Source organism: Oenanthe melanoleuca, chromosome 1 (genome assembly GCF_029582105.1).
Source record: "Oenanthe melanoleuca isolate GR-GAL-2019-014 chromosome 1, OMel1.0, whole genome shotgun sequence".
Lineage (NCBI taxonomy): Eukaryota > Metazoa > Chordata > Aves > Passeriformes > Muscicapidae > Oenanthe > Oenanthe melanoleuca.
In genome coordinates, this window is record NC_079333.1 from 98,228,964 (window position 1) to 98,255,605 (window position 26,642).

Consider the following 26,642-nt stretch of genomic DNA (forward strand, 5'->3'; position numbering starts at 1 on the left):
AGTTAAGTTGTCCTTGCTTTATGACAGTCAAGAAGATTCATGGCAGATATTTTTTCTTTTTTGTTTGTTTGTTTGTTTCTCATTAATCATAATTTCTGGACTGTTGCCTTGTGTAATTCTCTGTTGAGGAAAAAGCATTCCACAAAATCTATGTGGTGTCTTTTTTTACAGCTGCTAGCATCCTGAGCAAGATAAATCAATCTGTAGATCCATGTGAGAACTTCTATCGATTTGCATGTGATGGCTGGATATATAATAACCCTATTCCTGAAGATATGTCCAACTATGGTGTTTATCCCTGGCTGAGACACAATGTGGACCTCAAACTAAAGGGTAAATAGATCATTTCTAAAAGTATTTGGTTGGCTTGTTGTTGTAGCTTGTTAATTGGCTGGGTTCATCACTGGGTAACATCCAAGCCTGACTTGATGTTCTCTTTTCAGTATATTTTTCTTTATTTTTTTTTAATTGAAAATCACATTGAGAGATACTGAATTTAACATAAACAGAATTTAGGAGGAAGAATAGAACTGCTGGGAATACTGGAAATTTTACCAGTTAAGAATGGAGGGATGAAATGATACTGATTATACCAAAAGGAAAAGACAAGGGGATTTAACTCTTTCCCCCTTGCAGTAGATGGTTAGACCAGACTGCAGGAGCTGAGCACACACAGGTAAGAATAGCCCAAAATCAACCATCAGTCCAGGGCAGCAGGCTTTCTGTAACAGTGGCCAACAGCAGGGAAGAATATAATAAGGCCAAACCAGAGTGATATTTTCCTGGAATCACCTAGCCCTTGGCAGAGGCAGTTCTCAGGCTTCTGGGGATGGAGTTTTTGGGTGTTGGGTTTCCTTCCCACCCATCCAGGCTGCCACTGAAGTACCTGAGCTATCATCAGTGAAACAGAAAGTTGCTTAAGAAAGTGTTTCTGGAGGATGGAAATGTGTAGGAAGAAATGTATTTTAATCTGCATGTGACTTGCCTTGGGGCTGCAGCGTGGCTGCTTTGCCAGGGAGCCCTGCAGAGCAGCTGGGGAGAAAGGAGATGGTGATTGCTGGGCAGGGAAATCTTGCCAGATTCTTATGGTCCTGGCTAAAAGTGAGCCATTCAAATAAAGGGAGACATGCAGGATTTAATATTGTTGGTTTGAAGTTTGCCTACCTTGAGTGCATAATTGACATAATTATTGACATAAGAGCCTGGCTTGAGCTCACCACAGAGCAGAAGCTGCTTTTAAATATAGCACTTATTTTTCTTTGGATTTTGTGTAGGCACCAAAGCCCTTCTCCAATTGCTTTCTTCAGTCTTATTGTATTCAATTTTCACATTATTAAGTATTTTAAAAGCTGCATTTGGGCTCAGATTATGAGTTTTGGTTTTCAGCATACTATATGATCTCAAAATTTCTGTTTAAAGTTTGCTGAAAATGTCACAAGGAAAGGAAAAGAAATATTGCCAGAGTCTGTTTTAAGTTATGCTTTGCATTATAGTTGTTCTGCAGCCAGAATTGGGCTGTATTAGATAACTGCACATCCTGCATGAACCATAGCCACAAAGAGGCCAGTCTTAATTGAATATAGAGTAGCAAACTGTCACTGTCATCCTTAATTTCCTCTTTTTACAGGTCCTAATCAAGGACATCATGCTAAACCAGATTTTTATTTGATTTTCTTTCTGCAGTCTCTTTAGTCCCTTTGCTAATACATAGCTAGAAAAAATGCAAGACAAAGAAAAAACATCCAAGTGGGAAGTATTTGCTTAATGGAAACTCCATATCAGATAAAGGGAGTTTATACAAAATTATTTAATAGGATGCCCTTGGCACAGACAGGGACAAAGATGTGAAATGCTGGTTGGTGTACAGGAGTGTTTTTAATATAACATTTGCCATCTCCTCCTTAACTTTGTACTTCCTGAACTTTCCAAAATATATTCTTTGTAATTTAAAACAAGGAAAAAGGAAAGTGTTGGTAGGTGAAATAACAAGCATAACTTCAGCCTCTAGGTATAATTGTGTTTTCTCTTGAGTTATTTCAATAAATTAGCTCAGCACTGAGTTATTAATTTGTGTATGACCACAACTTTGCTAGCAGAAGTTTTAGTAAGAGGAAGAAGTCTTGCATAGAGAAAAAGTTATAGGGCTTAATAGACCTTGGAAGCAAATTTAATCTCTTCCTTACAGGAACTCTTAGTACAACTTTGTACCACATGGTAAATATCCCTGTTTGACATTCAGTAGATTAAAAAAGCCTCAGCCTTTAAAAGCATGGTTATTATGCAAGTTCTATGTTCTGAAATACTTATCATATTAAAGAAAACTATTAATCTTAAAGTGATAACATGGCTTGGCCAGAAAGGCACATTTTTCATATTTGATTTTCTTTGATGGTATGATATAGATGGAAAAATTTATTCAGACTATATATTAAAAAATTACGTTACTTCAAATAAACTATTTGGACATCTAATCTGTTTTCTGGTCCCTGCTCCTGTTCCTGAGAAGGGGATTTTGGGCAAAGACTTGGTACACAGGTTGCACCAGTGTATCTTCAATATTCTGGAAGCTTAATTTTATTTTTTTTTTGTTTGCTCAGGAGCAATTGCTACAGAAGATGATCTTCCAGTAGTTAATGGATAGCAAGTGTAAGAATTAATTCTGTTTACCTAAAAAAGGTAGTTGTGGCTGTGTAATGCAATGTACTGAGCCCTGCATTAGGTGCTCGTGGGTTTGAGAACAAAGCAATTTTTTCAATTTATTTTGGGTTTGGTGTTTTTGTTTGTGGTTTCTTTGTTTGGAGGTGTTTGTTTTTGTTTTGTTTTTGTTTCTTTCTTTGTGTGTGTGTGTGTGTGTGTGTGTTAGGGTTTTGTTTTCTTTTTAGTGGTTTTTTTTTTGGTGTGTGTTTTTTAGGGGTTTTTGGAGGTTTTTTGGGACTCCCAAGAACAAACAACTTTGCAGGTATCAGCTTCAAAGAAGGGTAGAACATTTTCTGTATCAGTGAAGGTTTTTGGTGCCTTAATAGGGAATTCCAAAGAGAGGAAATGGTAGTTGGTCAATGGAAAATAGCTAAGAACTACTGGGTGGTAAATTTTTTGTCTGCAAATCTCTGGTTGATTAAAGGATCAGGATTAGAAACATTAATTTTGGTGTTCTTCTGCATCTGCAAAACGTGTTAGTTAAAAAATACCTTTTTTTTTTTTAAAGATTTGGGTTTATAGTGTGGTAGGAATATATGTATAATGCTCCCATGGGTTTCTCTAGATGTCTTAAGATGCATTCAAGCTAAAATCATATCATCATTTCCCCTTTAATTTCTTTTCCATATGTTGTTTGAGGGTCACTTGGGTTTATTTTTCTGCACTCAGAGGAATCCACAAACCACATGTGTAACTCACTTTGATCTCCTGGCTATCCAAAATAAATAAAGTTCTAGCCTGGAGAAAGTAGTGGTAGGTTTTTCCTTGGATGTGACCTTCAGCAGGATTTCAGGCATCATGGAGGAATGCAAAGAAGATAATTGTAGAGAGCTAAAAATATCTGAAAAGTAGAGGCTTGTGGTTTGGGTTATGACCCAAATATAGGTAAGGGACATGTAATATTTAGGTTAAAATTTCCTGTAGAACTTTCCTGGAGAGAGCTGAGGTACGACTGCTTCCCCTTGACCATCCCTGGCTGGACCAGATTGTCCCTGACCTGAAGCCAGCCCTTCCTTTTCAGCCACCCCACAGGCATGTTAAAAAGTGCCTCAAATTGGTTGAGAGCAAACTCTCCTAGTGCCCAACAGGCCTCTGATGAGGAGTCCTTGGAGTCCTCCAAAATGGGAAGAATCCTTTGGCTGTGGCCTCTGTGAACAGAAGCAATCTGGAACTGCAGCAGCTTCAGCCCTGTGTCAGGTCAAGACTGCAGGAACTCTCTGAGTTACTCAATGTTTTTCCACTTACCATAATATTTCCTGTGAAGCTATTTGAGTTCCTGATGAATTTTTCCATTTTATTTGATGACCTCCATTAAGGTTTTAGGAGTGTTTTTGTCTTGCCACTGAAAAGCAAATGGCTTTTTGTGAGCAGTTCAGAGCTGGAAGTGTGAGGCATTCAGTTCAGAGCTTATTAATTGTGGTGAATGTTGGTTGTGAACCCAGAAGCTTCTTTTCCTTTCTTTGAAGTTTGAAGTTTTTTCCTTTCTCTGAGTGACCGTGCAGGAAGCAATAAATTAAAATAAAAACAACAAAACAAAACTCCACAAACATTCCTAAATCTCAGCACTGCAAAGGAGCTGATTTGAATTATGTGAATCATTTGTGAACATGCCTTCCAGATCTTTTAAAATTTAATTTATGACTGTGGAAACCAGTTTACAAATTAAGTCTCTGTACTGTTCCTGGTCCAGTGAGACACCAACTTCAGGCTGATTTGCTGTGCTAAGCTTTGTAGTGTGGCTGTTTTCTGAATGTCAGTCAGTTTAAAATAAGGAATTTCCAGTGTGGTAAACAGAAAGAAATGGAAGCCTTTTAGGAGGATATGGTGTGTGGGTTTCTGAAGAACATGAGACAGACAGCAAACAAAATATCTTGGCAGCATAGGCAACTTTTCCCAAGAAAATTTGCAAATTTTTCCTTTGGAAAATAAATTCTTTATAAGTAAAGCCAGTAAGTAAAATGATCTCTTTGGAAATGTATGCTGTTTGACTGTAGGATATCCTTTCAGACTGATCCCAGGGGTTGGTGTTGAGCAGCTGCTGTTGAGTGGTTGCTGTCCTACAGAGGACCCTGTGCCACAAGGCTCTTTCAGGGCTGGGTTTTTTCTCCCACCATTCAACTGGTGCTCAGCTGGGACCACTGGGATAGTTTGGATGTGTCCCATGAAATCTGAAATGCAGCTGCTGACACTTATCCCCAGGTTTCCATATTAGCTGACCTGTGTCTTGTGATTTGTTTCCTTCAAAGTTATTTGAGCCTTTTGAGAGCTGTCCCAAATATGAGGAAGAGCACCAGCAGTAAATAAAATAAAAGAGGATATTTATGTTTTTGCCTCCAATGTATTGCTGGGTAGGTGCTCTTGGATAACAAGAAAGCAGAAAAAAGCAATGGCACTTCATGCTGTTTTGCTTGGTCTTTTCTGCAATAAATGGATCTCTTCTCAATGGTACAGACACTTTTTTTCAGTGTTCCAGATCTTTCCTATAGTGGCTTATTTATCTGAATGTAAGAAAAAGTGGCACTAGTCAGGTAAATCTCTCCAGGCAAGAAGTTAGTAACTTTTTGGTAAAATGAAATACCTAAGTCAGAAGTGGAGAAGCCAGGACTTATTCCAGGCTTTGTGGCTGCTCAGAATGAAAATTGTGTTTGTAATGAGTGATTTTGGAAAACCATGAGTACAGAGAGGAGACAATTTTGGTTCCTAAATGAGGTTTAAAGGCAGCAGAGTAACTGAGCCACAGGATTCCCACAGCATCTGCCTGGTGTGGGTCTGGAATGGCATCCTCCTCTGAGCCCTCAGCTGGAACCAGTGGGGCTTCCTGCTCACTCCTGCTCCACATGTGGCACATATTTCCCCTAAATGTACAGTGAACCTGGGGTTTCTATGATATATATATCATTCATACCTGCAGATATTGAACTTTAGAATTTTTGATGGCTGTGTTTGGGTGGGTAATTTTACAGAATGAGGATTGATACCTTGGAGGCACAGCAATCCATGACATTTTTTGACAAAAAAAAATTCCACAAATACATGTTGAAAGTATTATTGTAATGAAATAAATGTAATGCTGACATTTAATGTGGAACTCTATATCGTAGCAGTTGGGAAATTTGCAATCTTCTGATGTAAATGTGGTTTAAAATATTTTGCCTAACATTATAATGACATGTGTTATCCCTTAAAGCATGATACTGAGAGGCCAGAGGGGCAGGGCAGGGAAGAGGGCAATTCTACTCAAAAGAGTAAGATTTATTATTGAAATTAAATTTATGAGCAGAGTCTCTCACCTCCTCATAAAACGATTCTTGGTCACAGTTTGTGTACAGTTATGTTGTTGACTTTTGGAGGAACTCACATGATGGGCTTATCTTTTGATATACAAACTCAGAGAATTTACAAAATGCTGAAAGTGTAAACAAACATTTCTGTTTTGGAAGTGTGCTGTGTATGGGGGCACTGAGGAGCATTAGGAAGATTTATGTAAGCACAGCTGTGTGAATGCTATTTCCATGAGAACTCCCATATTGCTAAGATGGATATTCAAGGAAAGAAATGTGGAATTTCTTTTCAAAGGGTGAGGGGAAACCCTAGAATGTCAGTATATTAGTTTGGCTTATTTTTCTAAATACAGAATCCTTTAATGAAATTGGTTTTTGGGAATATTTGTTAGTTTTACTTGGTTTATGTTCCTTGGGAACTATATGAATTGATTAATTACTAGGTTTTCATGAATTCCTGTGGAAATACAAATTCATATTAATTACATCCTTATGAGTGCAAAATTAATTTATAATGATTTAAATGTTCCATTGGAATATCAGAAGAATTAATAATGAGAGGCTCTTATTTTCAAGAGTCACTGCTCCATCCATGCTGAAATGAATGTGGCCATCAAGAAATTGGCTGATGGACATTAATTATATCAAATGCAAAAGATAGTTTCTTGAATAGATAACTGGTGTCTTGATCATGATTAAATACCTTAAAAAAAAAAACAACCAAAACAAAACCAAGCCCCCAAAACAAAAAAAGCCCCACCAACTCCCCAAAAAACAAAATAATGAAAAAAAAAAGCAAACAAACCCCCATCCCAGCTCACAAAATAAAGCAGGGGGAGGAGGGAGACACATTTTATCAAAACAAGGCAGGCCCAGATTCAGCCATCAGCTCCACAGGAATGAACTTATGGAGCTGCAGAATGCTCTGCTAGTTTTGTTAGAGAAAAAAAACCAGACTAGTTACTGGTTTGAAAACATGGAAAGTTTTATATTTAATATCTAAGGCATATCTGGGGCTCTGTAAGCCAACACAGGGCCTGCCAAAAGTGGCCAATGGCCCCATCCATTGCCATCCTGGTGGCTCTGCCCCCCAAAAAACTGGGAATGCACAATGCAGCAGGTGTAGGGCAACCTGAGAGGAGCCCAGTGCTCTGCATTATTTCACATTCCTGTGTGAACAAGGGGTTTGCCATTAGGAAATTGGCTTTGAGTGGTGATTTCAAGCACTTATGTACTCCAGTAAAATGATTCTGGTGATCTGATTATTAGCAATGGGGGGCTGGGAGAAAAAAGCTAAGAAAGTAGTAGAGGGATGGTTAAGAAGGGAATGAAAAAGGCATGAAAGTGGAAATAAAGTAAGCTTTGGAAAAAACTAAAACTGCATTATAAGTGCCAGAAAGGTGTATTGATTTGCTATTTTATTTTGCTTTAGACACTCAAAGCAAAAAGCTTTAATTGGGCAAGGATAGTTTTAAGCATATGGAGAGACTTTTTTGCAAGCCTTTGATGCTATTTTGTTCTCCCATATATATATTTAGCAAACAGTAGAGAAATGTGGACTATAATTCATCAGAAACTCAAAATAGATATTTATAAAATGCAATTAAATATATTTTATACTGCACTAGGATTGGACTGTTTCCCTTCTTGTGCTCTGAAACTGAAAATTGTTTACAGCCACCAATGCACAAAGAAAAGGAAGAAGAGCCTTAATGTCAGTAAAAATTATTAGTAAAAATTATTAGTAAAAATTAGAAATTATTTAATTTTTTTTATGGTGTTGAGAAAATTTTTGATTTTTTTTTTTATTTTTGAAGGAGTAAAAATTTTATCTTTAGACAGTGTATTTTCTTATTTTGGACTTTTGGAAACAATTTTTTATTTGAAAACCAATAATTTGCAATTCACTTCTAATAAAATGTCTGGTGGGGAAGAGTTGACTCCAGACTTTATATGTCAGATTGTGCATAAGATACCTGCACTAGCAAGAAGCACTGCAGAGCCATTAGCAGAACCAGTAGTTTACAAAAAAGAAATGAACTTAGGTTAGCTCATATTTTAGGGAAACCTCAGAAACCAAATATTGCTATCAATTGCAACTAGAGGAAAGAAGTGATTTTGCACACTTCAGTTGCCTATCAGGAGACATTCTTATAACTTGTGTTTTAAAGGCATCAAGGAATTGAATGAGTTAAATTCATTAAATGAATGAATTTAATTGAAATTTTGGTTTGAGGTTGGCTTGCACAGGTATCAGACAAGAACTGTAAGCAGCATCTGCACATCCACTGAGGTTTCTCTATGTGGTATTGTCCAGGCAGGCAAGATCTTGCTTTGCTCTTCTTCCAAGATTTCCAGATGCAAAACAATTCTGAGATGGAAGCTGGGCAGGTGCATTCTTGTGGGAGTTTGACCTGAGCTATTAACCTGCTGAGAGGGATAAAGCTGTGCTGAAACATTGAATGCTGTGTCCTACAGCAGATGCCCATGCCTTTTTCAGAAGAGTGCTCTGAAGGAACAGATTTAACTCTGAGAATAATCTTGGCTTGATGATACTTGTCTTGTTCCCAAGAAATATCTTCAGCTTGAAATATCAATCAAGTCTGTCACTTTCTTTTAGAACATACATACATACATGCATACATACCTACTGATAGATAATTCTTCACTCTCCCCTCTAGACCCCATTCCAGCTGTAAGAGTCCCTTTTCCAAACTGATGAGAATAAAAATATATGTGTCAGATTTGCTTCTTTGACTGTTTTGGAACCTAGAATGTTGCAGTCTAATTAGATTCTAATTTCCATGTATCAAGACAGAAGTGTTACCATTGGTCAAATGATCTCAGCAGTCCTGTGTATAATTTTACATGCTGTGGCCAGTGCCTTTATTTTGGGGTAGAACACTGTGCCCCTTGTAGGCACAACAAAACTTACCACTGCCAGCTCTCCTTCACTTTGGACTCTGAAAGGGAGGAATTGGAAACAGGATACTCCAGATGAATGTCAGCTGGCCCAAAGCATTCTGAAATGGTCACTCTTGGAATGTGTAAGCTCATGTGGCTTCAGACAGCACATTTGTCTAGCTGTGATGTCTGTAACAGCAGTGTGGTTTTAAAGTTTTTTGTGTCCCTTTGGCATCCTGGCCAGATCCTTGCTCTGTGAACCATACTGACCTTGACTTGAAACCCAGAGTGCTGGGAGTTCCAAGGGAGGGTGATGCCTTCGTGCTGCAGGTGCAGTGCCAAACAGCCCCAGTGGCACAGGTGCAGTTGGACACTTGGGTTTTACAGGTTACTTTTCAGGAACTCTTTTGCCATACCTCCTAAATGTGAAGAAAATATGGGAATTATGGGTTAGATGTTCTTGAGGAGGACTAGATTAATCATAATTATCTTTTATAGTTCAGGGACCTCAGGGAATGACATTCTGCACACATGTGTTGTGGGTTTGGTTTGATTGCTAAACTGCAACCAGTTTCAGAAGGTTTTTCTCTACATTTAAGAGGTAACTCCTCACAGAACATCCTTAAAAGAACCTGCTGCTGGTGTCAGAGGATCATCTGCAATTTTCCAAAGGATAACTTTGGTTTTGTTTCTTCACAGAGGTAGCACATAATAATGCTAACTTAGGGAGGAAACAAAGGTGGTCACTGAGAGCTGGAGATGGGAACAGCTCTTTTAATTATTCTTCTCATCAGCTAAGAATCTCAGTTCTTACAGCTTGCAGCACAGTGAGAAGGTGACCAGCAGAGTCTTTATTGCTCAGCTATTGAAAGAGGAATTCTCTGCCATTGGGTATTTGCAAATACCCCTGCTGAATGTGCAGGCCCTTGGGCTGCTTTCTGAGTCTGATCCCAAACAGAATGCATTACAAGCTGCTTTCAGTTTAGTACTGAGCATCATCTGGGCAGTGCCAAGCAACTCCCAAAGTCACTGAAATTAAAGGTGGGCATTCATTGTCTCCAAAGGATAGAGCTCTGTGAGTGTGTGGATCAAGTTCAGCAAGCTTTGTGCTCAGAAAGCAGCACTGTTCCAGTCACTGGGACTCTGACATGGGTTAGATAAGGAGCAATCTGTGACTCCCTTTCTCTGTCTGCAGCAATGGATAATGGCTGTGTCTCCTTGGTCTGTCATGTCTAAGAGTGCTTTGAGATCTGTATCCTAAATGTATAGAGTGCAATTGCAGGAGTAACCAAAGGATTATTTCCTATGATCTTTCTGGAGACATATTTGGGGACAATTGCATTACCCTTATAATGTAACTCAGTAGCTTGCACTGGGATAAAGCATAATTGACTTTGGAGTAAAGTTTATCCCCCAAAGAAACATGAAGTCTTGAAAATATTAAGGGGCAGAGAAGCCACTGTCTCCTCTGCTGGTTCCAGTGGTTAATCACTGTCACTGCTGAATTTGTCTTCATTGTTAAACACTGGCTTCTTTGTGCCTTTTTCAGTAGGCTAAAGACCTCTCTGGCACCAAGCATTTTCTAAAGGTGTTTTGATACTGTGATCCCATCACTCTTTCATTTCTCTTGAGAGAAAAATCATGTTCCCTCATTGCATGCTTCTTTTGTCCCTCCCTTCTATTTCTCAAGCCACACCCTCCAAAGAAAACCCCAATTGTTTTGATATTTTTCTGCCCTCTGTCCAGCATTGTTTTAACAATTCAGACAGCCAAAGGGCAGGCTGTGTTCCAGTCTGTGTCACCAGCCTGTGTACACACTAAGGTCATCTCCCCACTTGATACTTCTCTGGTTTTGCAGTCCAAGACTCCTGTCTGTTCTAGCATTGCCCTGGGAGTTCAGGCTGAATTATTTGTCTGTTTCTAGCTTTTCCCTCCTCCAGGGTTACAACTTTCCAGGAAATGGGATGTCCCTTGGGGTTCTTGTATAATTTTTGTTTTGTTTACAGTCCAAGCATATTCCCTGGGGGATATTTGCACATGGAGTTATTTTTCTTCAAGATACAAAGCATTATAATATATTTCAGATCATTGTCAGATATCACTGAGCTTGCATTTTCCACAGAGAGCAAATGTTTGTAAAAGGATAAGGACAAATACTAATGGAAAAAATGCTACTCTCTTTATTAACACAATGATTTCTCTATATCTAGGGTTGTAAAGTGCAGAGAAAACTTTTATTTTTCTCACTAGAATAGGAAATAAGTCTCATGAATAACATAGTATTTCTCAGGATTTCAACACAACTATATATATAGAAAACTGTCTGAAAGGGTACAGTACATATACAATCTGATCAGGACACATACATTGAATCAATATTTCTAATCTGAATAAATGGTGTGCACATTTCTTTTCTCTGCAAATCTGGCTTTACAATCCTTTTTCATGCAGTCCAAGTCAGAAGAGGGAAAGGTACAGGATTTCTTGGTGCCATAAATAAAATATGGTGGTTGAAAACCAAAGTGAAGCTGTGCAAGACAGTGGGCTGGAAAATCAACAAGGGCTGGAAATGGAAAGTGAGATTAAAGGTAACACTTAGCCTCAAGACTATCCTTAGCAGCTTTAGAATAGTATGCAGTTAAATAAACACACAGGCAGAGCTTACTTTGCAATGTGCCTTGCTCTCACTTCTAACAGCAGATGATTGCTGTTTACTGGAGGGTGGTGAACCACAGGAAGTTGGCCTTTTTTAGCCCTCTTGCCCTGAAAAAGAACTATGTGAAGGCAACTCTCTATAAACTCTCTTCCTTCCCTTCCCTTCCCAGCTCCCCACCCCCAGCTGAGCCTTTTTTTCCCTGATGATATCTGAGCATCTCCAGTTCAGACAAGTGAAGATCATTCCCAGCTATGGAATATTTTTTTTTTTTTTTTTTTTTTTTTTTTTTTTTTTTTTTTTTTTTTTTTTTTTTTTTTTTTTTTTTGTGGGGATGCTGATTCTTTGTGTTTTATATGAGAGTCAGGGAGTGCAATGATGCAAACCTGCCTGACCTGGGGTGACAAAAGTTGAAGAATCTTGGCTGCAGTGGGAACTTCTGCACCCTCAGCTCCTTGGTACAAGAAAGTGAATGATGAAGGCATTTGCAGCCTCAGGAAGGTTAGGATATTGTGAAGACCTTTAGCCAGTTTCTAACTGTGCAAGTGGTAGCTGCTTAATGAGATATGTTATTATAGCACTGTGGAGTGCAATTGCCAATAGGTGTTGACACTTGCCATAACTAAGTTTTATGTGAAGGGAATCATAAGTCTTGCATTTGGGCATTCTGTGCATATGGAAACATGAACAATGAGGTGCTGAGGTCAGTGACAGAGGCCAAAATATGTTTTTTTATCCCAAAGGGAATGACTTTGAAAAGAATTTAAAGTGAAGAAAGTGAAAGATGTAACTGAAAAAGAGCTGTTTTGCTAAAAAAATCATTCAGACATATACTTGGCTAAGGAAATGGCATCCAAACTGTATACTCAGCTGGCTTAAACTATGCTGGTTCACTTTGTTTGTCCTGGTGATTTTTGGTTAGGATATTCTGCTTTGCAGGCAGGCTAGTGGTATAACTCGGGAGCAGCAATAAATTGTTAAATTTTGGTTGATGTTAATAACAATTCTCTGCTTTTTCAGATGCCTGGAAGTCAGCTTAGATTGTGATTTCTTTTTAACCTCTGCAGCCTCATTGCTATTCTACATCTGGTGTTGTATCATTCAATTGAGAGCTGACAAATGAGCTATTGTTTTAAGGGTGTATTTTCAATATTGTTGGAGTGATGTGTATTTCCTAATCTGATCAAAACCATTTATTCCTAACAATCCTTTAGAGGTAAAAGTTTGGTATCCTAAAGTGGAAGATTGCTTTAAGGAATTAGAACTTTCAGATTGAAACAAGAAAACAGAAAGCAAGCGAGACAGCTCCGAGAACAAGCTCAGTGTCCTTCTCAGTGCTAAGTGAGCCCTTTTAATGGAAATGTTGGTAGCCCTGATCTCACTAACTAGGGCAAAGCTTAAGAAAACTGTAGTTAGGGGAAAACCTATCAGAATGAACTTCTCAGTGGATGTGTATGATTATACACAATTCCTTAGTGAGGCTGGAGCTCAGAAAGACAAAATAAAACCTAAACAGCAAATCTGTGGTATCTTGTGAGGCACAACATTACCTGCTCTTTGGTGGTGCTTCTCTTCCTATCCCTTGAAAGACAGCATAGGTTTTGCTTAAATATTGGAGTCAAAACAGAAGATATCTGAAGCTATTATAGTTTTTCAAAGTGGAAGGACAGTTCTGCCAGACAGCTATAGTTCAGGTGAATTTTTTCAGAGGGGCTGAATTTGCTCTCCATGTGCCCCTGGCTGGCATTTCCCTAACTGTAGATGAGAGTCTGAAATGCATGCCATGTGTCAGGAGTGAAGCACTGCTCAGAGAGTGTGGGATGGCCCTGGGGCAGGTTTGTTCAGCTTGCAGAGTGCTGGGAGAGCAGAGACTGAGCTGTGCCTCCCAAAATCTGCTCCGTAGAGAGCAGCTTGCATCGACCCCAGACAGGCGTGGAAGGATGGAGTGGGATTGTCAGAGCCTGCAGCTGGGGCCAGGCTACTCACAGCACCCAATACTGCTAATCTAAAGAGAGCTTGATGGGCCTGCATTGATCTCAATCACACTAGTGACTTTCTTTCCTTGAATAAACAACCTCTAGACAGAATAATTGATTACATATATCTCTGGTCAGTGTGCTGTGCTTCTTGCCTTTTCTTGCTATTCTTGCCTTTTCTTGCTATTCATCTTTAAGAATTTAAATACTCAAGGGCATGTAAAATCCATATGTATTTGTGAGCTAAATAAGAAGCAAATTTCTAAATCCTGAATTTGGGTTTTACACTAGCTAATGTAGAAATCATGGATGCAAGCAGTGATCCAGGTTTGAGCTTCTAAATCTTTCTGAAAATTTGAGCTTAAGGCTGGGAAACCCCCATAGCCTAAACGTCATCCATGGATCACACCCCCTAGTCCAGTGTCCATAGGATTCAAGCATCTTACTAAGTTATTAAGTCTTTAATGTTTGATCAGTGGATTTTATGTCACCAGAACTGAGAATTATCTTCATAAAAGAATTCTGAGCAAGTTGACAACATCTACCCCAGCTCACTCTCTGCAGCAGTGAGGTGGGGTAGATGTCACATTAATGACATGGTCTGATGGGAAAACACCAGGTCTGATTTTAACACAATTTGATGCACTTGTATCTCTAGAGCTGATTTTATTGGCTCTTATAATCTGTTTTTCTCTTGAGTTTTAGCCATTGGATTTTATTAGCTTCAAAATTTCATGGTTGTACAGCTGACTGGCAAAGACAGAAATTGTTGTAGTGGTTTTATTGGGGGGGTAGTTTTTCATCCTTAGTTTTATGGAGGATTCATTTATCATTTCTTTTAAAATGCCATTTGAAAAATGTGAACAGGTCTGTTTATGCTGCTAAGAATTGTGTACAATGAACATATATATTGATGATTGGCATTGTATTGTATTTCACAAATTGGGAAATATTTGAGGATTTGAAATCAAAGCTATCCTCTCCAGAAGTATTTTTATGGAAAAATATTATTCATAACAGAAAGGGTATAATTTCATTAAATCTCTTAAGGGTTTAAGCAAATTAATTGGGCAATGGGGTTTTTTGTTTGTTTGTTTAAGGAAAAAAGGGATTGAAGGGAGAGGACAAGTGGCATTTATTCATCACCACCACCTCTTCAGTAGTCTGCATGTCCCCAGCCAGTCCTGGCAGAGGAACAAGCTTGCACTAACCCCAGTCCAGCCCTTGGGTCTGTTTGTTCTTGCCATAGCTGGTGTTAGGGACTCTCAGTGGTTCTCTGCATTCTCAGGCCCCCAGGACTCTTGTGTTCCCCCTGTTGTGTGGGGCACAGCTCTCAGCACACTGGCACTGTGCTGCCTCTGCTCATCTGAGACCCAGGGTGGTACTTTGGTGCAGGGGAGTCTTGGATTTATCAAGGCTTTTTAGCTCTGGCTGGCACACAACAGGAGGGACTTGATACCAGCAAAGCCACTCCTTGAGTGGTCCCAGTAACAGCAAGGTAAGGCTGTGCAGGACCTGCTTGGGTCTTGTAAAACCAGAACAAGGTCCAGCAGAGCTTGCCAGCCCTGTTCCTGTGCTGTGCTCAAGAGCTGCTGCTTCTCTTGGCCGTGGAAGTGCTTGAGCAGAGCAGCACTGAGCTGACAGATCTCTCTGAAGCTCAGCTGCCTGTGCCTGTAGCCACAGTGCTTTGTATCTCCAGCAGCATCATGGCTCATTTACAGCTTGCTCCTTGCATCCTGTAACGTCCTGATTTCATAATGTACCAGCACCAGAAGCTGAGCCACTTGAAAAAAATTCCTGACTGCCTGCTCTGTGTGTTGGTTCCCACCCTCACCCCATGACTGCCTGTCACCTCAGTTTGCTGAGGGTAGCTGGTTGTGAGGATGAGTAACAAGCTGCATCTGTCATTTGGCTTTATATCAGTTCTCTTCAAAATAAATAAATAAAAAATCCTTCTCTGTTGGGGATTGAAAAAGGTGCAATCATAATATGTCTGTGCTACTGCTTAATAAAGTACACATGGAGCCTCATACTTAATTAAACAAATGCAATGATTAAACCAAATGCTGAAACAGGCAAACAGTGTCTACATTTTCCAAAGTTTTGAAAAAAATTATTTGTTTTTTCAGCATTGCTGGAGAAACCCATCAGCAAAAGACGAGACAGTGAAGCTGTACAGAAGGCCAAGATCCTTTACGCATCCTGCATGAATGAGAGTAAGTGGATTGTTTGAGAAGGGAGTAGATGCATTCCCTGCCTTTATAAAGGCAGGCTTTTTTATCTCTCTGCAGAGCTCTGTGAAGCTCTGTGCAGATGCATGAATTTTACTGATATGGGTTCAACTGAATGCAGAGGGTCTTTTACACATCTGAAGCTGGCTATTGAGACTGAGATGCACCCAGGCACAGTTTTGGAGAAACCTCTGCTTGTCAGAACTGTGAAGAGAGATTTATCTGTGCAAAAGGATGTTAAACTGTGTCCCAGGGTTGTGGGTTTAGTGCCTGAGGTTATTAAATCAGAGGAACCCTCTGGTGAAATTCTCATACTGCTATTTTCAAGAGTGTGTTGCTATCACCTTCTACATTTCTCTAAATCTGTTTAATCAAACACTACCCCAGGGCTGGGTATAGACAGGTCTGGACTCTTTAGCTTTAGTATCTGCATGTCAAGCAAGCTGGCCACGTATGCAGTGCTTTTCCTTAGCTGTAAATGCTGCTGTAAGGTAAGGTACACTAATTTGGGACACATCACTACTCTTAGGTAGCTGCAGAGGTGAAAGAAGGCTTGGGAATCCCCTTTGTCCTTCTGACTTTTTAGGATTTATTTCCTGCACAGTTTTCTTTCAGCATGGCCCATCTGCCAGTGAGACAGCTGCTCTACAGCCTTGGTGCCCAAATGCTGCCCCTCTAGCTTTGAGTATGAGCAATAACCCCCTCCCCAAAAACAGTGAAGTTTCTATGCTCATTCCTAAGCAAGGAGTAGGATTTTTTTAAATTTAGCTAATTCCAACCTTTGCCTTTTTTGAAAGGCATTTACTTGCCTCTCTTATTCTTGATAAACAGGATTGGACTCCTATGCTGCTGTGCTCACAGGCAGAGCAGAGGCTTTGAGTTTCAGCTCTTGTGGTTGCCTTGCCTGGAAATCAATCGATGCCAATAAATCTTTGTCTTTTGTGGCTGCTGCTGGGCTTGAATTGTCTGGAATGTAATTGTTGTCACACTTTGACATTTCAGATAAAATTGAAAAAGCCGATGTGAAACCCCTGCTAAGCATTCTGAAACACTCCCCCTTCCGCTGGCCTGTGCTGGAATCCAGCCTTGGGCCAGAGGGGCTGTGGTCAGAGAGGAGGTTCAGCCTGGTGCAAGCCCTGGCCACTCTCCGTGGCCAGCACAGCAGCTCCGTGTTCCTGCGTTTGTACGTGGCTGCCGACGACAAGATCTCCAACCGCTACATCCTGAAGGTACAGGGCAGAATTCTGCTGGCTGCTTTGCAGGCTGTTTCATGGTCTCTTTTTCAAGAACATGCACCAAATCCTTACATATCATTGTTGTTATTGTCTCCTGGCTTGCAGATGGATGTAGGTGCCAGTTTATGGGAATGTAGAAGCCACAAGCAACCACATGCTATTCAAAAGTATTTCTGTACAAGTTTTCTTCTTTCAAACAGAAAAAGCATAATAATGTCCCAGTAGACCAATAGCCAGGGTCTATGTGCATGAGAATAAGAAGTCAATATCTAATTCTGTGTGCTGCTTATGGCTCATTGGTTGCATGAACAATACTTTTTGTCTGTGAGGATGAAAAATGGTCCATCACTAGCAGATATTTTGAACTTAAGCTGTTTTTTTTTGAGATGGAAACACTTAATCTGGTGCTTATACAGTACCTTACAACACAGATTTATCCCAAGTGCTTTTAAACATGGAATAATAGAATTTACCCTTTTCCTGAAATGCTATTGCCTTTAGACAAAAACATTACCAATTTGTTAACAGTGCACGGCATTACACAACAGTTAAGTAAGAAAAAAACTCAAGAAATGCTGCCTCCCTGTAGTCTGACAAAACTCCACAAAAAATTGTATAACTGTGGCAAGACTGAATGCCTGGGCCAAAAGCATTGTTGTTTAAGAACTTCAGATGAGTATCCAGAGCAGATCCTCCCTCCATGGCAACAAGAAAATAGTTCATGAAGGCAAGAGAGAGGGAACAAATAAGAAAGTTGGCATTCATCACAGCAAAATAGGATCTATGATCCTTATTTTGCAAGCATCTTGGCTAGCTGTAGGACTATAGCCAAGAATACCTCCCTGTATTTAGGGACTGTGGTGGCACTGGAGTGGATGTCAGTTCTAAGTCAGCTCTTCCATATGTCTTTTGACTGAGGCATTTAACTGGCATAAAGTTGAAGGGTAACTTTTCCCCATCTCTAGGACATTTTCCTGGATAGTCAACAGCAGATCAACAGTTTGCTGTATTAAAGGTGTCATTCTGCTACACTGCTGTTGAGATCCTGTCAGATTTTCTTCTCTTTAAGAGAACTGAAGCAGTAGAATCAGGGAGATGTTTGTTTGAGTATCTCCTGTCATAATATTTCAGTTCAAGTCACCTGTCAGCTGATGGCTGGGCAGGGACATCCTCACTGCTGGTCTCTTGGAAGTGATTTATAACCAGCAGTACCTTCTCTCCCTGTGCTTAGAGGCACCTAGGAATTAAATGTCTAACTGAAGCACTACATGCTGTGAATAACATATTATTCTGTAGGGTATTCTGATGTTAATTTGATTAGGACTTTTATCTGCAGAATGCATCAGCCAGTGTTCTACTTTCTCCATGTTTTAACAAATTCCCTGGGGTGTAGATGTACCATAGAGTATTTCAATCTGCTTGTGAAAATGGCTTTTATTGCAAAATTCTTTTTGTTCAGCATTGCAAAATCATCAATGGGTCATAAAAGAAGTGGAAACTCCAAATAAAACCTTATTCACCATTCAACATTATTTTTTTTTTTCATGAGTGCTGAAGCAGTTGGCTAACTTTTTCTGTTTATTTCTCATATTTTTGCTCTCTTGGTTTAATGTGCTGTCAAATCTAATTCTTAAGACCAGGGAATTTGAATGAGCATTTAATGTAACAGTTACATAATTGAAATTCCCTAAATAATCTAAGTTAACTATTTCAAAGACAGATGTACAAAAAGCATGAGTATATTCTTTTTGCATCATTGTACTGAGAAAAGACAGTGATGCTGTTTTCCAAAGAATGAAAGTTGCACTCAGTATGACAATTACTCCTTTTTGAGGATGGTTTATTTTATTTGTTTATGATATATTTTAAAGGTTACGAATATCAGCTAGTAGAGGAAAGTATTACATTTATTTATTAACTTTAAATTCTAAGTTTCATTTATTTGTTACTTGTAGAAAATGTGAAATATGAATCACTTAAAGTAGATTAAAAGATTAAAAAATACTTATATGAATTGTATAAATAAATGCAATCTATTGTCACTAGACTTATCTTTTAAAAACAATTGCAGCATCAAACCAAAAATGTTCAGAAAACATCAAAGCAGTTTTTTCTGCTCCAATCAGTGTATTATTCAGAGTTTGGAAGCTGGTTGATTTAAGTTTTCAGCTCTGGCTTCCATACCCTAACCTGACTTGATTACATTGAAAAGTTCTGGGAAATCTCAGTTCCCAGTAATAATTATAAAATATATGCTGTGTAGAGTTTTTCCTGGTTAGGAATTTGAAAAAGTATGCAAACAATCCCATGTAGATGTTTCACTCAAAAACACTAAATGTGCATCTCAAACTTTCAGGCCTAAGTCCAATGTTAGGGTGAATGTAGACCAGAAAATCTGGTCCATGTTTAGATGGAAAAGATAAGTGAAGGTCAAAGATTCATCTGGACTACCAGACACCTTCAGCCAAAGTAGTGGGGACATAACAACATCCTGGCATGCAGTCCTGGCTGGCAGCCCCTTCAGTGTCAGTTCAACTGCTCAAAGACTGACTACAGCACCCAGTGCTCAAAAGTGAAGCTCCAAAGTGTAACCTCAGTTTCAGCAAAAAACCCAGTGATGCCTCCCAGAGAGACAGCAGCTGTCATCTCCAGCACTCAGGGGTGTTTGGTGCATGCACTGGGCTGGTGTGGCCCCAGCTGCCTCTTGTACCCCTGAAACAGGCACAGGATGGATGCATGTCATCAACACCAGTGGCTTGATCCTGCAGAGCCATTTACATTTCCTACTCACTGAGGCAGCTGCTTTAAATCACACCTGTGGTTCTTTTCTTTAGGTGGCTTAGCTATTGCAGGGTCATCTGAGGCTCCTCAGATCACAGTAATGAGATTTAGTTAATACCTGTCAGCACAGCATAGCATTTTCCTGTTGTTTTGAAATCCTGTCTAACTCAGACTGGTGCAGTGTTTTATCTGTTAGATATTTGCACACAACTACCATAATTGCCAGAAAAACATGAGCCCTTTCAAAGTTGCTTATCAGTTTATCTTTGAATCTGATGAATTCAGCTGTTAAATGTTACTTTGTGTTGTTTATAACAGCTTGATCAAGCAAGCCTCTCTCTGGCATCTCGAGAGGATTACCTAGAAAATACCACAGAAGCCAAATCTGTAAGTATTGTCAGCTGGAAAATAGAGCCACCATTTTCACCCTCATCTTTTTTCACTGTTGGTTTTGTTTTATTGAGCTCCAAACTGAGAAAGGGTTGTACTTTGTTTGAAGGGTATCTAGCAGAAAACACCACTTCTATCAAAACACAGTTGCAGAGTTTCCTAAATGAAGCTTGCACTTGTATACAAGTACTTCTGTCCCATGGTGGTTACTGTATTAGCTGACCTAAAATACTGATGTACATTTTACACATTGTCTAATCCATTTGTAAGAGCCAAAAGTTGTCAGTCTAATCCAGAACTGTCACTTGCATTTCCTGAGATTTGTACTCCCTGAACCACAGCAGTTATCTCTGTCATGCATGGTATTTTTACAGTGATATTTCTACTTTTGAGCTTGCTTGGCATTCAAGGTAAGGAAAGCACAACCTTAATTCCTAAGGCATGAAAGTATTAAACTGCTTCCTATAGCTGGGGATTTCTGGTCTCCTGCTACAACTCTGCTCAGGAGCAAGCCCTGTTGTCATTTCAGCCTTTCTCTTCCCTCACAGTACCGAGATGCCTTTTTGCAGTTCATGGTTGACACAGCAGTGCTCCTGGGTGCAAACGCCTCCCGAGCTGAATCTGACATGAAATCAGTTCTGAAACTGGAAGTTAAAATAGCAGAGGTTGGTAATCTGATAAAAACCTTTCTTGAAATGAAAATCCATTATATCAACAGCATTAGCAATAGGGATTTTAGAGGCAGATCCTGATGAAGAAAGCATGAATAATATTTCTCTCTTAGTTAATTGTTAAACTATAAATTTTATTTTCAAGGGAAAAACTTTAGCCAAATACCCTTGGTGTTTTAAACTGTAATATCAGCCAGGCTGACCAGAGGCAAGCCTGGTGGTGGCATGGCAATGTTTAAGGGATGGTGTATTTATTAGCAAGGTCCTTTGGCCTGCCATCTCAGTGGAGCTGGGGAATGGAGATCCATATGGCAACAGAGATACAGGGCTTGTTGGTGTGTTAGAAACTGTGGAAATGCCTGAGGATGGTCCCATAGGAATTAAGGCTTCTCCTTCCAAAAAGACTATGAGATCAATATCCCAGCTGAAGTGCATCTGCACCAATTCACTGGTACCCACTGGGCAGCTGGAAAAATATAACTCAAGGCCTTACATGTCTTTTCCAACCTAAGTGATTCTATAAATTTGAAGCTGTGTAGACTCTGAGCTCCTGCTGTGGACCTGTGTTGAGAACATATTGCTTTGTTGCTTAAGAAGCAGACTGAGCTGATTCTCTGTGGAAAAGTCTAAAAGCAGTGCAAGACTGAGGTGGGATGTTGGATCTTGGTGTGAGAGAGAGGTGTTTACAGCAGTACCATCCTTAGATCCTGCAGTGTTTTCATGCAGTAGTCTGGGAGAATGGATGAAAAAACTCACAAGTTTTGATTTAGGAGAGCTGTTGAATTTAGTAAAGCCAAAATTATTTAAATCTGGTACTTGGTTCTGACATTTACTTGGTGACATTTTTGAGAGGAGTTTAGTTTAGGACACAGGATTATTGAAGATTGAAGGAGAGTTTTTTCTTCTCCATATCTCTGTTTCAGTGTGGTTGCTACAGGAATCCCACTGATGGGAGCAGCAAGTTTGTTATAATTTCAACCTCTACTAAAACTAGAGAGAAAAGTTGGCCTCAGTGCTGGGAAACCAGCAAAAGTAAGGGTACAGACTTGATGCTGGTTTGCAGAACTGCCAGCTGAGCTGAGTATTCCTTCATATTGGCCAGGAAAGAAGCTATCCCTGTGAAATGCTGCTCCCCTGTTAGCACAGAAGCCCTTTGCATGGCACAGGTGATGCAGCAGATGTCTTTTATCTGCATTCTTCTGATGTAGTCTACAGGATGCTTCTTAGTGGTGTTTGTACAGAAGTAAGGGCCACCCACAATAGTATCCAATCAGTGTTTCCATCTCTCTTCTGAAAGGGATGAAATTTTGTCAAATGTCTAAGCCAAGTCCAATATCCATTTTCAGTTACTTAGCATGGATGGACTAATGTACAAACACTTCCTTGTGACCCAGCACACTTGAAAAACAGTAAATATTTCTTCTGTTCATCAGTGATGGCATAAGAAGATGCATCCTTAGCTCTGGTAGCTCTGATGCTTTGCTTAACAAGTGTCTTACAGAGCATTAACCCACCAAGTATGTAAGTGCAGCTGCCATGTGAGATGACATGGGTCATGTACCAACCCTCAGCATCAGTAATGCACATTGTTATGCAACAAGCCATGCTTGCTTACAGGTTCTTTTAGTAAAAATAATCCTCCTAATATCTATCCAGATATTAGGCATGAGTCAATGGACATGGATTGTTGCATAAACCCTAATCAACATGATGGTTATATAAACATCTTACTGGGATGGAGGTAGTCCTGTTTGTCACTGGAGGTTTTACTGCATCCTGTGTTCCTCTGCATTTTTTCAAATAAACACATGTAATGGAGAATTTCTATGCTCAGGAAGAGGCAGCAAGGATACTTTGGATATAGGAAGGAGTGGCAGGCTTTGAGAGAGCTTGCTGTGTACAAGGAAGATTTTTATTAAGTTTGAATCACTGGAGCAAGAGGGAAAGTTTTGAGAGGAAGGGAGTAAATAGCTTCAAGAAGTGTTTAAAGATTTTTCAGAAAAATGAAATTTGCAGAAAGGGAAAAGAAAGCAAATTTTTTCCTCTGTGGCTTGAGCAATACTAAAGCTATAAACACTTACTGGAGAATTTTGGTTGGAGAAGTGCCAGCTGTCTGATTAGTCTGGCATCAATCTCTGTCCTTTAGACTGCCCAGCATACAGCCTGCTGTATAGGATTTACCTTACAGCAGGGTTGGAATTGTCATCAGGAATTTTGTTTCTCTTGAACACTGAGAAAATTTTGAGCTATATCTTGTACTTTGTTTGTTTCACTTATGAACCACAGGGCTGTCTTGGGGTCTGCATGCCCTTCTGTCAGTTATACAAGGCCTTGCTTCATATTTAGGATTTCTTTTGCTGTCCTTGGACACTGCAGAGGAACTTGAGGTCTGGCTTCTCTGGTCACCAGAGGAGAGGCCTGGCTGGGGAATGCTTTATTCATGTCTGGCCTATACACTCAGGTTTCCTGCTATGGAAATCAGGAGGATGGGGTAAAATGAGGAAAAACTCGTGGCTCTTCCTCCAGCTGGAGTAAAGCCCTAGCAAGAACACATTCCAATCCAAGACACGAGATGCATTTCCAGTTAGGAAGATGCACCTATCTCAGATTTGATCTATTAAATCTGAAGTTGGCTTCTACTTGGTAGTCAGGAATGAATGAGTACTAATGGTCAAGGTGTACTTTTATGTATTAACATGTCTTTCCTTAGCTAAGTCAGTCTAGTAAGTCCAAAGAAGACATGCAGCTCATTAAATTTCCCAGTAATTAGTTAAATGTAAAAGGGATTATGTTCCCTTTCTTCTAGTTAAATGCAATCCTCAGAAACAGAGGTTAATGCCAAAAATGCTTAGAAAACAGGTGGTGAGATACTTCTGTGCTGGGATTAGGAAGGATGGTAATGATGTAAGAGTCCCTGCAAGATAAACCTTGTTTTGATGGTTTTGTGCATTTTTTTCTCTTCACCAGATCATGATTCCATATGAAAATCGAACAAGTGAGGTGATGTACAATAAAATGAACATATCAGAGCTCAGTGCCATGATCCCACAGGTTGGTTGGGGATAACTGAAAAAATATTCTTTTAATGTCTGACCTGCATAATTAAAACTGTCTTTAGTGTTCAGTGCAGCATGTTGAAGATGTATCATTAGGAATGTGTGTGCTCATTTACAGTGTATGTTCTTTTAAATACAGTTCCAACTTTAATGAGGATTGAAAACATATATAATGACAAAGTGTGATAGTTTCTAAGTTTAAAGTAAAGCATTGAAACTATTAATTTTAAAGTAACTTAGTTAATAAATCATCTCTCTTCATAATCTGCTTTAACCAGCCTTCTGTTTGTCATTGCAGTTTGACTGGCTGGGATACATCAAGAAGGTGATTGACACCAAGCTCTATCCTGAGCTTAAAGATATAGGTCCTTCAGAAAATGTGATTGTCCGTGTTCCCCAGTACTTCAAAGATTTATTCAGGATACTAGAAAATGAAAGGAAAAAGTAAGGATTCTATGATGGTTTTATCCTCACTTGTAAGGGCACATAAAATGCTGTACTTTTTCTATTTTTTTTTTTTTTCATGAGTTTCAGCTATTCTTGGAATCAAGTCTCTAGGCAAACAGTCTGTTTGATTTTGTCTGAATGAGGATTTAGATATTACCTTGTGCACAGCAGGAGAATTTTCAATTTCAACACATTTCTTCCCTGGTTAACACAGGTTGCAGTAAAGCTGCTCTTTTCCAGGTGCATTCAGCATCTCTCACTTGTATAGGGTCTTGTATCTTGTGAAATCATTTACACCTGTAGAACATATTTGTGAAATGCAGGTATCTTAGACTAAACTTGGCAGATGTGCTTTGCACAGGGAAGCCAGACAGCTTTGGGCAGTGATGAAACAGTAACATCCCATTTGAAACATCCTTACTGATGACATCTAAAGGATTTCTGTGATACTTTGCTCTCTGAGGCATGGTACTGAACTTCAAAATAAATTTTGTTAAGATGCTGTCTCCAAGTATCAGTCTTTGCTGATTGTATAGTATGGCCACAACCAAATGTATTTCAGGGAAAAAAAGACAAAGATTATTCTTATATTGTTGCTATGTGTCTCTATGATGGAATGTTTACATTAATTCATAGTGCCTGTAAAAAATAGCACACAAATCAAACCATTAGAAAAATAAAAATTACTGATTTGCCTACAGATCATCAAATATCCTTTTTTAAAAAATATTCAAATAAGTAGCATTTCTGCCACCAATATTCATCTACTGAAGAAAGTTTTAAAAATGATTTACTTTCTAACTCAAAGTTTGTTACATTGGTGGGTATGAATGTCTCATTTGGAGGATGCATATCTAGCAAGTTAACAGGGAATTAGTTATTCTCTGCATATACACTTACATGCAAATATATTCTGTAACTACAGAGTAGTACCTGCAGACTTTTTCCATTAGTTTCTTATTCAAGGAAAATCTGAGTATTCAAGAGAAGCTAAGCCAGCCTGTGTGTCGTGGCAAAAGGAGGCTGGAGTGATGACCTGAAATAATTTCAATGTCTTTATCAAAGCTCAGGTTTCTGACCTCACAGGTCAGGGGAAGAGGGTGAGCAAAATCAGTTCCAGTATTCACACTGCATATGTTATAGGTGTTAATGGCTTAGGCATTTTCTGCCCAGTCTTATCCTAAGAAATTTGCATCATAAAATGTTAGAAATGGCAAATAGTACCAAACTGAACTCAAGCAGGCTTCAAATTCTTGCATGTAAAATGTATCCAAACAGCCCAGGCATGATAACCAAGATCATGTTTATCTATTAGGTGATAATGTTCATGACTTAAAATGTCAGAGGTAACCTTGCTATCTGGCCTGAGAAAATTAGGAAATCATCTCATTGTGAACTCCTATCAATGAGGTCTCAACATTTCCCTGTAGGGTGAACCCTGAAAGCTTAACAAGAATGTTTTCTTTTAGGTAATCTCATCTTTCATTCTCCACATGACATTTTAAAGATTTATTTAATGTAAACAACATGAATTTGATTTGTTACTGTAAATATCTAGACATGAAATTCCTAGAAAAGCATTTCAAAATTCTAGATTTGCTTCAGTGTTTGTAATGGGAATTGTCTTACCATCATTTCAGGAAATGGAGTGTCATTAGTAAAAGCAGGTACTTTCACCAGGTTCATATTCTTTTCAGTTACAAGGCTATCCCTAAATTATGCTTTTATTCCAGTGCCTTGTGTGTCCCTGAATGAGCACCCTGCTAGCCTGGGTACTATTCAAAATGTACAAAAATATTCATGCCCCAGTATTTTACCCAGTGGTCTGGTAAAGCATTTCATTAAGTTTATTTCAGGTGGAGGAAAGAGTGGAGTGAAAATTAAATCTGGCTGCAGAAGCAGTTTGTGTTGGAGGTGGCAAGTTGTACAGACTCACAATCCTTGTATTAAAAATTTCTCCCTCAGAGAACCTGCTGAGCAATCTTGAATTGTGAAATCATTCACAGGGCAATATCACTAGAAGAGAGCACATTAAAATGGTGTAGTATGAATTTAGCAGAATTTTACTTAACTGCATGTAATCAGGTTTCTGTGTGGAGTTTGAAATGGGTGTGCAGGGTGGTCAGAGGTCAGGGCTCTGCTGTGACTCCTGGGCTCCCCGTGGCCAGCTGCCCCAGCAGCTCAGCAAGCAGCCTGCAAGAGTTTCCATCAGAGTTGCCATCACTGGGGGTAGCCAGCCTTAGTCATGCCAGGTGCTGTAAGTCACACCTTCTTTGTAAGAAGCCTTCAGGGATTCCTTCAGCTTTTTGGTCTACTTGTT

The 26,642-nt window shown here is 39.3% G+C and overlaps 1 protein-coding gene across 1 annotated transcript in view; it reads left to right on the plus strand.

Moving 5' to 3' along the window:
* The window catches only part of PHEX (phosphate regulating endopeptidase X-linked), a 98,582-nt gene that overhangs the window by 5,472 nt on the left and 66,468 nt on the right, over positions 1-26,642 (plus strand). Inside the window, exons 3-9 of the mRNA XM_056506024.1 lie at positions 172-333; positions 15,641-15,727; positions 16,745-16,971; positions 20,077-20,145; positions 20,697-20,813; positions 23,787-23,870; positions 24,174-24,319. Coding sequence (XP_056361999.1) covers positions 172-333; positions 15,641-15,727; positions 16,745-16,971; positions 20,077-20,145; positions 20,697-20,813; positions 23,787-23,870; positions 24,174-24,319 — 892 coding nt within the window. The remainder of the gene's footprint in view (positions 1-171; positions 334-15,640; positions 15,728-16,744; positions 16,972-20,076; positions 20,146-20,696; positions 20,814-23,786; positions 23,871-24,173; positions 24,320-26,642) is intronic.